The sequence below is a fragment of the Coenobita brevimanus genome, chromosome 4, assembly GCF_032717465.1.
Source record: "Coenobita brevimanus isolate Jiangsu-jjx chromosome 4, ASM3271746v2, whole genome shotgun sequence".
NCBI lineage: Eukaryota > Metazoa > Arthropoda > Malacostraca > Decapoda > Coenobitidae > Coenobita > Coenobita brevimanus.
This window is the reverse complement of record NC_136957.1, coordinates 28,781,674-28,795,574: the sequence shown is the minus strand read 5'-3', so window position 1 is coordinate 28,795,574 and position 13,901 is coordinate 28,781,674. Positions and strand designations below refer to the sequence as shown.

Below are 13,901 nucleotides of genomic sequence, written 5' to 3'. Positions count from 1 at the left end.
CTTAACAGACATAGCATGACACATAGACATAGCATGCCACATAGACATAGCATGCCACATAGACATAGCATGCCACATAGACATAGCATGCCACATAGACATAGCATGCCACATAGACATAGCATGCCACATAGACATAGCATGCCACATAGACATAGCATGCCACATAGACATAGCATGCCACATAGACATAGCATGACACATAGACATAGCATGACACATAGACATAGCATGACACATAGACATAGCATGACACATAGACATAGCATGACACATAGACATAGCATGACACATAGACATAGCATGACACATAGACATAGCATGACACATAGACATAGCATGACACATAGACATAGCATGACACATAGACATAGCATGACACATAGACATAGCATGACACATAGACATAGCATGACACATAGACATAGCATGACACATAGACATAGCATGACACATAGACATAGCATGACACATAGACATAGCATGACACATAGACATAGCATGACACATAGACATAGCATGACACATAGACATAGCATGACACATAGACATAGCATGACACATAGACATAGCATGACACATAGACATAGCATGACACATAGACATAGCATGACACATAGACATAGCATGACACATAGACATAGCATGACACATAGACATAGCATGACACATAGACATAGCATGACACATAGACATAGCATGACACATAGACATAGCATGACACATAGACATAGCATGACACATAGACATAGCATGACACATAGACATAGCATGACACATAGACATAGCATGACACATAGACATAGCATGACACATAGACATAGCATGACACATAGACATAGCATGACACATAGACATAGCATGACACATAGACATAGCATGACACATAGACATAGCATGACACATAGACATAGCATGACACATAGACATAGCATGACACATAGACATAGCATGACACATAGACATAGCATGACACATAGACATAGCATGACACATAGACATAGCATGACACATAGACATAGCATGACACATAGACATAGCATGACACATAGACATAGCATGACACATAGACATAGCATGACACATAGACATAGCATGACACATAGACATAGCATGACACATAGACATAGCATGACACATAGACATAGCATGACACATAGACATAGCATGACACATAGACATAGCATGACACATAGACATAGCATGACACATAGACATAGCATGACACATAGACATAGCATGACACATAGACATAGCATGACACATAGACATAGCATGACACATAGACATAGCATGACACATAGACATAGCATGACACATAGACATAGCATGACACATAGACATAGCATGACACATAGACATAGCATGACACATAGACATAGCATGACACATAGACATAGCATGACACATAGACATAGCATGACACATAGACATAGCATGACACATAGACATAGCATGACACATAGACATAGCATGACACATAGACATAGCATGACACATAGACATAGCATGACACATAGACATAGCATGACACATAGACATAGCATGACACATAGACATAGCATGACACATAGACATAGCATGACACATAGACATAGCATGACACATAGACATAGCATGACACATAGACATAGCATGACACATAGACATAGCATGACACATAGACATAGCATGACACATAGACATAGCATGACACATAGACATAGCATGACACATAGACATAGCATGACACATAGACATAGCATGACACATAGACATAGCATGACACATAGACATAGCATGACACATAGACATAGCATGACACATAGACATAGCATGACACATAGACATAGCATGACACATAGACATAGCATGACACATAGACATAGCATGACACATAGACATAGCATGACACATAGACATAGCATGACACATAGACATAGCATGACACATAGACATAGCATGACACATAGACATAGCATGACACATAGACATAGCATGACACATAGACATAGCATGACACATAGACATAGCATGACACATAGACATAGCATGACACATAGACATAGCATGACACATAGACATAGCATGACACATAGACATAGCATGACACATAGACATAGCATGACACATAGACATAGCATGACACATAGACATAGCATGACACATAGACATAGCATGACACATAGACATAGCATGACACATAGACATAGCATGACACATAGACATAGCATGACACATAGACATAGCATGACACATAGACATAGCATGACACATAGACATAGCATGACACATAGACATAGCATGACACATAGACATAGCATGACACATAGACATAGCATGACACATAGACATAGCATGACACATAGACATAGCATGACACATAGACATAGCATGACACATAGACATAGCATGACACATAGACATAGCATGACACATAGACATAGCATGACACATAGACATAGCATGACACATAGACATAGCATGACACATAGACATAGCATGACACATAGACATAGCATGACACATAGACATAGCATGACACATAGACATAGCATGACACATAGACATAGCATGACACATAGACATAGCATGACACATAGACATAGCATGACACATAGACATAGCATGACACATAGACATAGCATGACACATAGACATAGCATGACACATAGACATAGCATGACACATAGACATAGCATGACACATAGACATAGCATGACACATAGACATAGCATGACACATAGACATAGCATGACACATAGACATAGCATGACACATAGACATAGCATGACACATAGACATAGCATGACACATAGACATAGCATGACACATAGACATAGCATGACACATAGACATAGCATGACACATAGACATAGCATGACACATAGACATAGCATGACACATAGACATAGCATGACACATAGACATAGCATGACACATAGACATAGCATGACACATAGACATAGCATGACAGACATAGCATGACAGACATAGCATGACAGACATAGCATGACAGACATAGCATGACAGACATAGCACTCCCCCCTGATCTTCTAAAGATCACTATATTGGAAGAGCCGTACTGGACGGCGCTCCCTAGAACCTCGACGGGGCAGTGGTCTCCCTGGACTATCTACTTCGTCTTCACTTGATGTATCACTTGACATAGACTCATTCGAAGGACCTCTCACATCGATTAGCAAATCATCTTCTGTTTCTGATTCAGGGCTTTCTTCAGCTAGTGAATCCTCTGGGGCAGTAGACAGCGATGTTGCCAGCCTTAGGTCACGCACATGACGAGGCATACCATCCACCTCGACGTTCTGGGCAGATGCAACTCGCGTTACTGTGCCCTCTGTGCTTCGAGAATCGCAGAGTCTGCTGGGATGCCGGATCCATACACGATCACCGACGCTGAAGCAATGTTCTTCCACCGGCTGATCTTGCAGAGTTACTCCGTCGATACCCAGCAGTCTGACCTCGTATCTAAATATCTGGTTGGCAGGGGCAGATGAGGCATCATCACCTCGTGGAATAACGTTGTAGCGGTACACTGCGTCAGCTACGGAACAGCCTTTCCGTGCCAGTATAGTTTTCACGGTTCGATGATTTCTCTCTGATATTCCATTACCAGATGGAGCATTGGCACACCGATACCTGATGACCATACCCCAACGCCTGGCGAACTCTTTGATCGTTGAGCTACGGAAGCTGGCAGCATTGTCAGTTAATAGCTCCTTAGGTGCTCCACGTTCATAAAACACAGACTCTAGCTGTTCAACAACACTGATGACATCTTGCCGCCTGAGTCTTTTCCAGATGGCGTAACGTGTTGGCCCACAGTCGATGAGCGTCAGATAGTGCTGGTTTCTGACATGACAGACGTCCATGCTAACTCTGCTCCAGATCTCTGAAACCCCCAACTCCCCTTTCTTCCACTTCTCTGGTGCCGGATCAAAGGATTGACATTCTTCATAACTCTGAAGAACACTGCGAACCTGCTGCCTCTGAACCGTAGGATAGAGCCTTCTGCAGAAGTACAGTGTGCGCTTGATGCCGGGATGCCCGCTGGTTTCATGAATGTTAACGATGTCCCTGTCTGAAACACTGGCAACAGCTGCACAGCTTGTCTGCCCGTTTGCTAGTGTCATCCACCTCTTCGGTACTCGTGTTAGCGCATCTGCTTTGTTTTCAGTAGAAGACACAAACTTTACTTCCAGACACAGATTATACTCGACGATGATAGATTTAAAAGTCTCTAGGCGCCTACGGATCAACATTTCACTGGAAGCTCTAGTCTTCAAACGAGATTTTCCTGAGAGAGCATCCGCGATCCAGTGGAACACAGTTCTTGAGTCAGTCATAAGAGTCAGCTGTTTCATCTTCCAGGAGATTGCAAGATTTATCCCCTTAATAACAGCGTCCAGCTCCGCAAGATTAATGTGAGAGCACTCGTCCCGTCGTAACCAACACGAGTCTTCAATAACTTCACCTTTTCCCTCCAACACAGCTCCCAATGCGAGTGAACTTGCATCTACCCATAGTATAGCTTCGTCTCCCGCCACATCCCATCGTCCTCGGGCTGGGTCCGAGTTCTTCACCCGCTCCAACGTGTCCGCAAGCATCGAGTGCAAACTGAGGTCATTAATCTCGTCGTCCCACGTAGTCGTGACCTCATTGGCCCGTCTTTTAATGTACGACGCCGCCACTCGCAACCAGCCACAAACAGGAAGGCGACTCGTTAGCTGCCCGCAGAGTGAAAACACTGTCCGCCTAGTCAGCTTTTCAGGTAGCTTGCCAACGCCGTTATCACGCTTCCAGACGAGACGATCGTGCTCCCCCAGACTCTAATGCCCAGCACACGAGCTCCTTCAGACACAATCTCGGGAGGTTTGCAGAGCAGGCCGTGACGACTGAGGTGACATTCCACTTCTGCTGCACTCGCCACACTTTCGTCCACCAGAATATCGTCCAGGTATGGTGAAGTGGCGCGGTTTATCTTCTCGTCCATGCTCAACACACGACTCAGGACCTCCTTCAATACTAGTGGTGCGATGTTCAGTCCAAAGCCCAGTCTAGTCAAACAGTAACGTCTCCCACGGAACACCACTGTCTGGGACGACCATAGCGATCTGTGAACGTGTATCTGTAGGTAAGCCTTGCGCAAGTCAATGAAAGCGACCCTCTGTCCACGCCTGCGCCACTCCCGTATCTTCTCAGTGCAGACGTCCGCTTCAGCTGTGTGCAAATTAAGATGGGCATTCAACTCACGAAAATCAAGGACAGGGCGTACTTTTTTCTTGTTTTGCTGCACGACAGCCATCAGAGGGATAGTTCCTTTCACAGGGCCATGTATACTCGTTGTATGGAACCAGCCATCCGTCCTTAATCCATTCACACAATTCATTTTCATATTCTTTTCGAGCTTCATTCGGCACCCTGTATTCAGAGACAGTATTCAGTAGTCGTGGAGGCTCTGAGTTATCACGCCAGTTCCACAACGCTGTCCACTTTTTAGCTGCACTGTCATATGTTACTTCAAAATCCCTCTCGACAATATTTCGTTGTATGGTAGGTACTGTCACGGCTGAAGCCTGCACTTCCTCAATACCAAATCGCACTTTGTCCGGTGAATGCACTGTCACTCCCTGCAGGGCTTCAACACCATTCATGCCCAGAATAAAGTCAAAATTAAGCGGCTTGGAAGGCACTACAATCACATTCACAGACACGGACACTCCTGACAATAGCTGGACTGTTACCACACCTGTTCCCATACACATATAAAGCTCACCGCTTACTGTCCTAACACTGATATTTCCTTTGGTCCAGCGAGAGCACATGGAAACGTGTGCAATACTCTGAGTACAGCCGGTGTCTACCAGGGCATCACAGTTCTTTCCATCAACAACCAAGCGAGTCACTGGTAAAGCGCCTCTCACTGACGGTGTGGAGAGGAGGCTGGCGCTGGTCCCACCTCTCCTGATCCATTTTCCGAAGGGCATGAGGTAGCGATGTGGCCTCGTCCCCCGCATCTGAAGCAGCACACATTACCTCACCCACCTCTACCTCTGCGCACACTGCGTCCAGCCTGGCAGTCACGAGCGTAGTGGTTCGGCTGGTTACAGGAATGGCAGCGCACACCACCAACACCAACTAATGCAGGAGCCACTGTGTGCTGTCTGGAGCCGGCTGGTTGTGCTGATGCCCCATCATCGAGGTAATTATCAGCTAGAACAGCTCGAGCACGGTTCAGAAGTTGGTTAATATCCATAGTTTCCATGCGTGAACCAGCTCTCAGAATGTGGCGAACAGCTTCTGGAAGACCAGCTAAAAAAGCACAACATAGACCGGCGTGGGTCATTCCTCCAAATCGTGTAGCAAGGTGGCGCAGGTCAGCCAAGTACACGTCAACAGACTCGCCATCACGCAGCCTACGGTCCACAAACTGCACATAGGCAACAAACTTGTCTGCAGCAAATGCTGAGGTGAGTGCATTCTTTATGGTGTCGAAGTTCCCCTTGTCTACGCTGCTGAGCTGCTGATAAACAGAGAAAGCCCCGCCTGTGAGTCGCAGTGGCACAATGGTGTGTAGATCAGAGATCCCTCGTAGCAGACAAACCAGCTCCAGCTTTTCGATCCACTCTACCACCGAGTGCGAAGTACCGTCAAATTCCGGGATCAGACGAAGTTCCGTCGTAAGGCTGTCTCCTCGGGCTGAGGTTGACGATGCCGGTTTGCCACTATCACTCCCGTCCATCATAAGTTGCGAGAGAATGCCTAGATAGCTTGTAATAAAGTCTGGGCACAGGCAAGGGAAGGAGGAAGACAACCTCTTCGACAGCTGGTTTTATTCTCACTGCCTCGTTAATAAACAGCCAACCCTTTCATCAGGTCGGTTTGATAACTGACAGATTCGAACAAAGTTCGACACAGGATGAATTCTTTTCTTAAATATACATAAAATGGGATCAGCACCAACTTAACAGACATAGCATGACAGACATAGCATGACAGACATAGCATGACAGACATAGCATGACAGACATAGCATGACAGACATAGCATGACATAGTGTTACGGAACAGAGAAAGATAATGTACACTTTAAGTGAGAATGCTAAAAATCACTACTGTCCCGTAAAGTTCCAGGTTCAAAACAAAAGAGTTAGGTAAAATTACAAGTTAAAGTTTAATGCTCAAACTAACAACAAAACATTCAGGACTCATAAGGATAATGTAATGGCAAATAAACAGGTTAAATATATGGTTAACTGCAATAGCCTCTATTAACACGAAATTAGCAAGAGTAAATTTATCTAAGTCAGCCCTGATAAAATGAGATACCAGATAATACTCAGTGAATGCCAGATAAATAATTACAGATACAAACTATTATAAAAAATGACTGACATAAAGAACCCTACATGAATTACAAAAACTTCACTAGGCCTACAAATTAAACTTATGCTATACAGTACAAGAATAAATTCAATAACAGTTATACTCAGATTACACACAGCTGCTAGATGTTTGGAGATTTCTTGAGCACTCACAATAATAATATCTGTACAGGGGAGGACAGAGATGTGAACAAAATGAGGAGCAGATCTAAGTGGCAATGATGCAGAGACTGAGCTCATTATATAGGGGCCGGCAGAGCCTGATACAACTTGTAAGAGGACGCGCAAATGAAAGCCATGGGGACTTAGAGTTCACAATCCCGCTCTGGACAACAGAGAGAACGACTTACTCTACTATAACGGTAGAAGGGGGGACTGAGGCAGAACACGCTCGTGATCAAACATGCAGCATACTGTGCGTTAAAATTACACAAAGGATGATGAAATCATAGGCTATGTAACACCTCCCCACAAAGAAAAAGAAATTTACAAAGGAAATTTCTTATTACTCTAAAACAATCTGTCTAAAGTCTAGATAAGCAATCTGCAATAACATTTTCTTTCCCCTTGACATGTTGTATGTCTAATGAATACTCCTGAAGAAGTAGACTCCATCTTGTCAATCTCTGATTTTTATCTTTAAACTTACTAAGGAATTTCAGTGGGTTATGATCGGTATAAATGACTATGGGGTCAAAACCAGAACACAAATAAAATGAAAAATGCTGTAAACCCAAAATCAAGGCCAAAAGCTCTTTCTCAATAGTGGAGTAGTTCTTTTGAGGTGGAGTGAACTTCTTACTGTAGTAAGATACAGGGTGTTCAATACCCTGATCATCCTCTTGCAGCAAAACAGCCCCAGCTCCTGTTTCACTTGCATCAACAGCCATCTTAAAAGGCTTAGCAAAATTTGGAGTAGCGAGCACTGGCTGACTTAATAGAATAGCTTTAAGTTTGTTGAAAGAGGATTCACAGTTATCGGTCCAGACAAATTTAACTCCCTTTTTCAGTAGGTCTGTAAGTGGTGATACAAGAACAGAAAAGTTAAGAACAAATCTCCTGTAATAACCTACCATTCCCAAAAATCTTTGTAGCTCTTTCTTACTTTTAGGTCTGGGAAGATCACTTATAACCTGAACCTTAGCTCCTGGTGGTGCAACATGTCCATCACCAATTACATACCCAAGGTACTGAACTTCAGCTTGACCAAACTCACACTTTGATAAATTAGCTACAAGATTAGCATGAACTAAACGGTCAAGAAAATTACTGACATGGCATAGGTGATCTTTCCAGTTGTCACTGAAGATTAATACATCATCAATATAAACAACACACCCTGCCAAACCCTCTCTTACAACATTCATGAGCTTCTGAAATGTGGCTGGTGCATTCTTCATACCATACGGCATTACAGAACATGCAAAAACCTTTCCTAGTGTTACAAAACATGAAATCTCCCTAGCACGTTCAGTCATAGGTACTTGCCAGTATCCCTTTAACAAATCAAACTTACTTATGTACCTAGCCTTTCCGATCTTGTCTATGCAATCTTCCACACGAGGGAGAGGGTAAGTGTCTGTTTTAGTTATCTGATTAACACGTCTGTAGTCAATGCAAAGCCGCTGTGACACACCTGGCTTAGGGACCAGAGTGACAGGAGAACTCCACTCGCTCTGACAGGGCTCAATCATCTTGTGGTCCAACAGGTAGCCAAGCTCCTTCTGGATGAGAGGAACTTTCACTGGGTTCACACGGTAAGGAGGCAATTTAATTGGCTTTGCGTCTCCAACATCGACATCATGCATCAACACAGTGGTTCTTCCTGGAGTAGCACGGAACACTTGCGGGTACTCCTGCAGTAATGCCGAAAACTCCTGCCTTTCCTTGAGAGGTAGATGAGAAAGCTTAGTCTGGAGATCATTCATGATATCAGGATTCTTCCCCAAACTATCACTCAGGCTCATACTGCATGGGAGAGCTTCACTTGTAGACTCGGGTGGAACAGCTACAGTGCAGACTGGATTATTTTCGTCCCGCCTGTGATATAACTTTAGCATGTTGATGTGACATAGTTGCTTGCTCTTTCTACGATCTGGTGTGGCGATGACATAGTTGACATCACTGAGTTTCTTCTCCACGAAATAAGGACCACTAAACTTGGCTTGAAGAGGTTGCCCATGAACTGGTAGCAGAATCAAAACCTGATCTCCTGGCTGAAAGTGGCGTAACCTGGACTTCTTATCATACCAAGTCTTCATCTTCTCCTGAGCAGCTCCTAAATTCTCTCTCGCCAGCTGTAAAGCAGTGGACAGCCGTTCTTTGAAATTCATCACATACTCCAGCAGGTTGACGTCATCTTCCTCCGACAGCCAGCATTCCTTGAGTAGCTTAAGGGGTCCTCTTACTTCATGGCCAAACAGTAGTTCAAAAGGTGAGAAGCCCAGTGATTCATTTGGAGATTCTCTTGCAGCAAACACAACGAATGGAAGACCTTTATCCCAGTCTTTCTGATGTTCCAAACAGTATTTCTTGAGCATCGATTTGAGTGTTTGATGATATCTCTCCAACGCTCCTTGGGTCTGGGGATGGTAAGCTGAAGACGTGATCTGGGTGATGCCCAACTCTTTCAGAGACTGCTTGAAAACGTTTGACATGAAATTACTTCCCCGGTCTGACTGTACCTCCTTAGGCAGACCAAACTTTGTGAAGAACCCCAGCATTTCCTTAACCACGTTCTTTGCTGAGATGTTTCTAAGTGGAATGGCTTCAGGATAACGAGTAGCCATGTCAATCGTGGTCAACACATACGAAAATCCTGAAGAAGTCTTAGGAAGAGGGCCCACAATATCCACCAACACACGGGTGAAAGGCGCCTCAAAAGGAGGAATGGGAACTAGAGGTGCAACCTTTTGGGTCTGATTACACTTCCCCACAACTTGACAGGTGTGACAAGACTTACAATACCAGGAAACATCCCTGAAGATACCTGGCCAGTAGAAGTGTTTCAAAATGCGTGCCACAGTCTTCCTCACTCCAAGGTGTCCTGCCAAACTGGAATCATGAGCCACTCGAATGATATCCTGCCTACAAACACGAGGGATGACAACTTGATGTACAACTTCCCACTCACAGTCGGCTGATGCTGTTGGGGGTCTCCACTTCCTCATAAGTACTCCTGACTTTACATAATAACAAGTAGAAGCACCGGCTGACTCTTCTTCACTGTAAGCAGAGTTAGCTAGACCTTTCAACTCAGGGTCAGCAACCTGCAACTCAACCAACTCTTGACGAGACAAATTATCAACACTACGGGGTACTGCCTCATCTGGTGAGTGGTCCAAATTAGCAAGAAAAGTGTCAGCTAGGATAACATCATCATCATCATTATCCTCTAAATCACCAGTAACTTTAGACTTAGCCCTAGTGACAGCACATGCAGGGAACACATCAGGGACATCACAATCCTGGGACGCAGCCACTGGCTCACTAGACAACTGAGGAGCTGGACACACTTGACTTCCACCAATATCATTTCCAAGTAAGAAAGTTACACCTGACATTGGGAGTGTCTCAACCAACCCAACCATAACAGAACCATTAACAAAACCAAACTCTAAATTCACTTTGCACAGAGGAACAGAGAAGTAATTATTCCCTACACCTTGTAAGATTACAGTTTCATCAGAGGAATTAAAATTAGAGCCTAGAACACTGGTCAGCATAAGGGATTGGCAAGCACCTGTATCACGATATATTTTAACTGATTTCCTGTCATTACTGTCCAGAGGACTGACAAAACCATCAGACAGGAAATTAGCACATGAACTCTTGAGAGTGTCACCCACGTTACTGCTCAAAAGAGGAGCTCCATCATGAGAATTTAAGTTACCCCTCAAAGCAGGTTCAGTTAACTCAGTTAAAGAATTCTGGGAACTCTCAAGAGTGGACACTAGACCAATTGACTGAATATTTAAAGACTCCTTTTTGTTCACATCACGCTGTCTCCTGAAACATCTCTCCGTAGTATGACCAAGCTTACTACAATAAGTACATTTACTTTTCTGAAATCTAGAGGTGAAGCTGGTATTTACTTCCTGAGAAACATCATCTTTATTCTCTTTCCTGTTACCTGTACTCTGAGTAGGGGCAACGTACTTACTCTCAGCTTTCCCTTTTTCTCTAGAATATCTCTTGTGAGTGAGAACATACTCATCAGCTAAAACTGCAGCATCAGACAAATTATCTATTCTTTTCTCATCAAGATATAGGCTTACATCTTTACTAATACACCTTTTGAAATCCTCCAGCAAAATCATCTGCTTAAATTTACCAAAATCAGAATCCACATTCTTAGAATTTAACCACTGCTCTAACAAATCTTCTTTGATTTTTGCATACTCAACATGGGATTGCTTATCTTGCTTGTAAGTTGTCCTAAATTTTACTCTATAAGCTTCAGGAACAAGCTCATAGGCCTTAAGAATCAAGCCCTTAACTACATCATAATTATCAGATTGATCCTGAGGCAAAGATGCATAAGTTACTTGAGCTTTACCGGTGAGAACAGTTTGAAGGAGTACTGGCCAATACTCCTTAGGCCAATTAAAACCTGTAGCTACCCTCTCAAACAACTGAAAATACTTTGTTAAATCAGATTCATTAAAAGGAGGGACAAGTTTAACATTTTTAGCCACATCAAAATCATCAGAGCTAGATGATCCAGTTCCACCTTGTTTCATGCGATACTCATGGTCTGCCTGAATCCTAGCAAGTTCAATTTGTGCCTGAGCCTGTACCTGTGCCTCTTGAATACGAGCATTTGCCTCCTTAACATCAGCCTCCTTAGCACGTGCTTGAAATTCAGCTTCCTTCACACGAGCCTCCTGCAGGGCTAGCTGTAACTTAGCTAATTCAATCTGCGTTTGCTCATTTGGAGGAGTTACATTAAACAAGCTTTTATTAATCATGCCAACAATTTGATCTTTAGAATGATGAGAGTGAACTGCAATTCCCAATTGTTGAGCAACAAGCTTAAGTTCATTCTTTGTTCTGTTTTCTATATCACACACTGTTTGCACATTTGACAAAAAATCTTTGGCTTCATCAAGTGTAGAAATAGTAGCCATCATGAATATATCACAGTCACAAAATATCAAACAATATCCTTATGATAATATCCTGAATATCCTGATATGAGGTCGCCAATTTTATGTTACGGAACAGAGAAAGATAATGTACACTTTAAGTGAGAATGCTAAAAATCACTACTGTCCCGTAAAGTTCCAGGTTCAAAACAAAAGAGTTAGGTAAAATTACAAGTTAAAGTTTAATGCTCAAACTAACAACAAAACATTCAGGACTCATAAGGATAATGTAATGGCAAATAAACAGGTTAAATATATGGTTAACTGCAATAGCCTCTATTAACACGAAATTAGCACGAGTAAATTTATCTAAGTCAGCCCTGATAAAATGAGATACCAGATAATACTCAGTGAATGCCAGATAAATAATTACAGATACAAACTATTATAAAAAATGACTGACATAAAGAACCCTACATGAATTACAAAAACTTCACTAGGCCTACAAATTAAACTTATGCTATACAGTACAAGAAAAAATGCAATAACAGTTATACTCAGATTACACACAGCTGCTAGATGTTTGGAGATTTCTTGAGCACTCACAATAATAATATCTGTACAGGGGAGGACAGAGATGTGAACAAAATGAGGAGCAGATCTAAGTGGCAATGATGCAGAGACTGAGCTCATTATATAGGGGCCGGCAGAGCCTGATACAACTTGTAAGAGGACGCGCAAATGAAAGCCATGGGGACTTAGAGTTCACAATCCCGCTCTGGACAACAGAGAGAACGACTTACTCTACTATAACGGTAGAAGGGGGGGACTGAGGCAGAACACGCTCGTGATCAAACATGCAGCATACTGTGCGTTAAAATTACACAAAGGATGATGAAATCATAGGCTATGTAACAATAGACATAGCATGACATAGACATAGCATGACATAGACAAAGCATGACATAGACAAAGCATGACATAGACATAGCATGACAGACATAGCATGACAGACATAGCATGACAGACATAGCATGACATAGACATAGCATGACATAGACATAGCATGACAGACATAGCATGACAGACATAGCATGACATAGACATAGCATGACATAGACATAGCATGACATAGACATAGCATGACATAGACATAGCATGACAGACATAGCATGACATAGACATAGCATGACAGACATAACAAAAGGGAAGGAAAGAAGAAAAGAGAAAGGAGAGGAAAAGGAAGGGAGAGGAGAGGAAATGGGAGAAGATAGTAAGAAAGGTTGAGACTGTAGGACGCGGTAGGAAAGTGAAGACAAGTGGTAAAAGAGGAAATGAGAGAGGAGGCTAAGAGAGTAGAAAAAAAATAAGAACTGAGAATAAAAGAAACGGGAATAGAAAAGAAGAGATGAGAAAACAAATGTGGTATA

The 13,901-nt window shown here is 42.9% G+C and overlaps 1 protein-coding gene across 1 annotated transcript; it reads right to left on the bottom strand.

The window, feature by feature from the left end:
* Window positions 1-3,035: 3,035 nt before the first annotated feature.
* Window positions 3,036-4,607, bottom strand: LOC145396316 (uncharacterized). Its single transcript, XM_080269719.1, has one exon. It carries the CDS (start codon window positions 4,605-4,607, stop codon window positions 3,036-3,038), a length of 1,572 nt encoding a protein of 523 aa, XP_080125845.1.
* Window positions 4,608-13,901: the final 9,294 nt, after the last annotated feature.

Bases quoted from the DNA above. Each gene is read 5' to 3' on its own strand.
- LOC145396316 (XM_080269719.1), bottom strand. From the start codon at position 4,607: ATGCTTGCGGACACGTTGGAGCGGGTGAAGAACTCGGACCCAGCCCGA.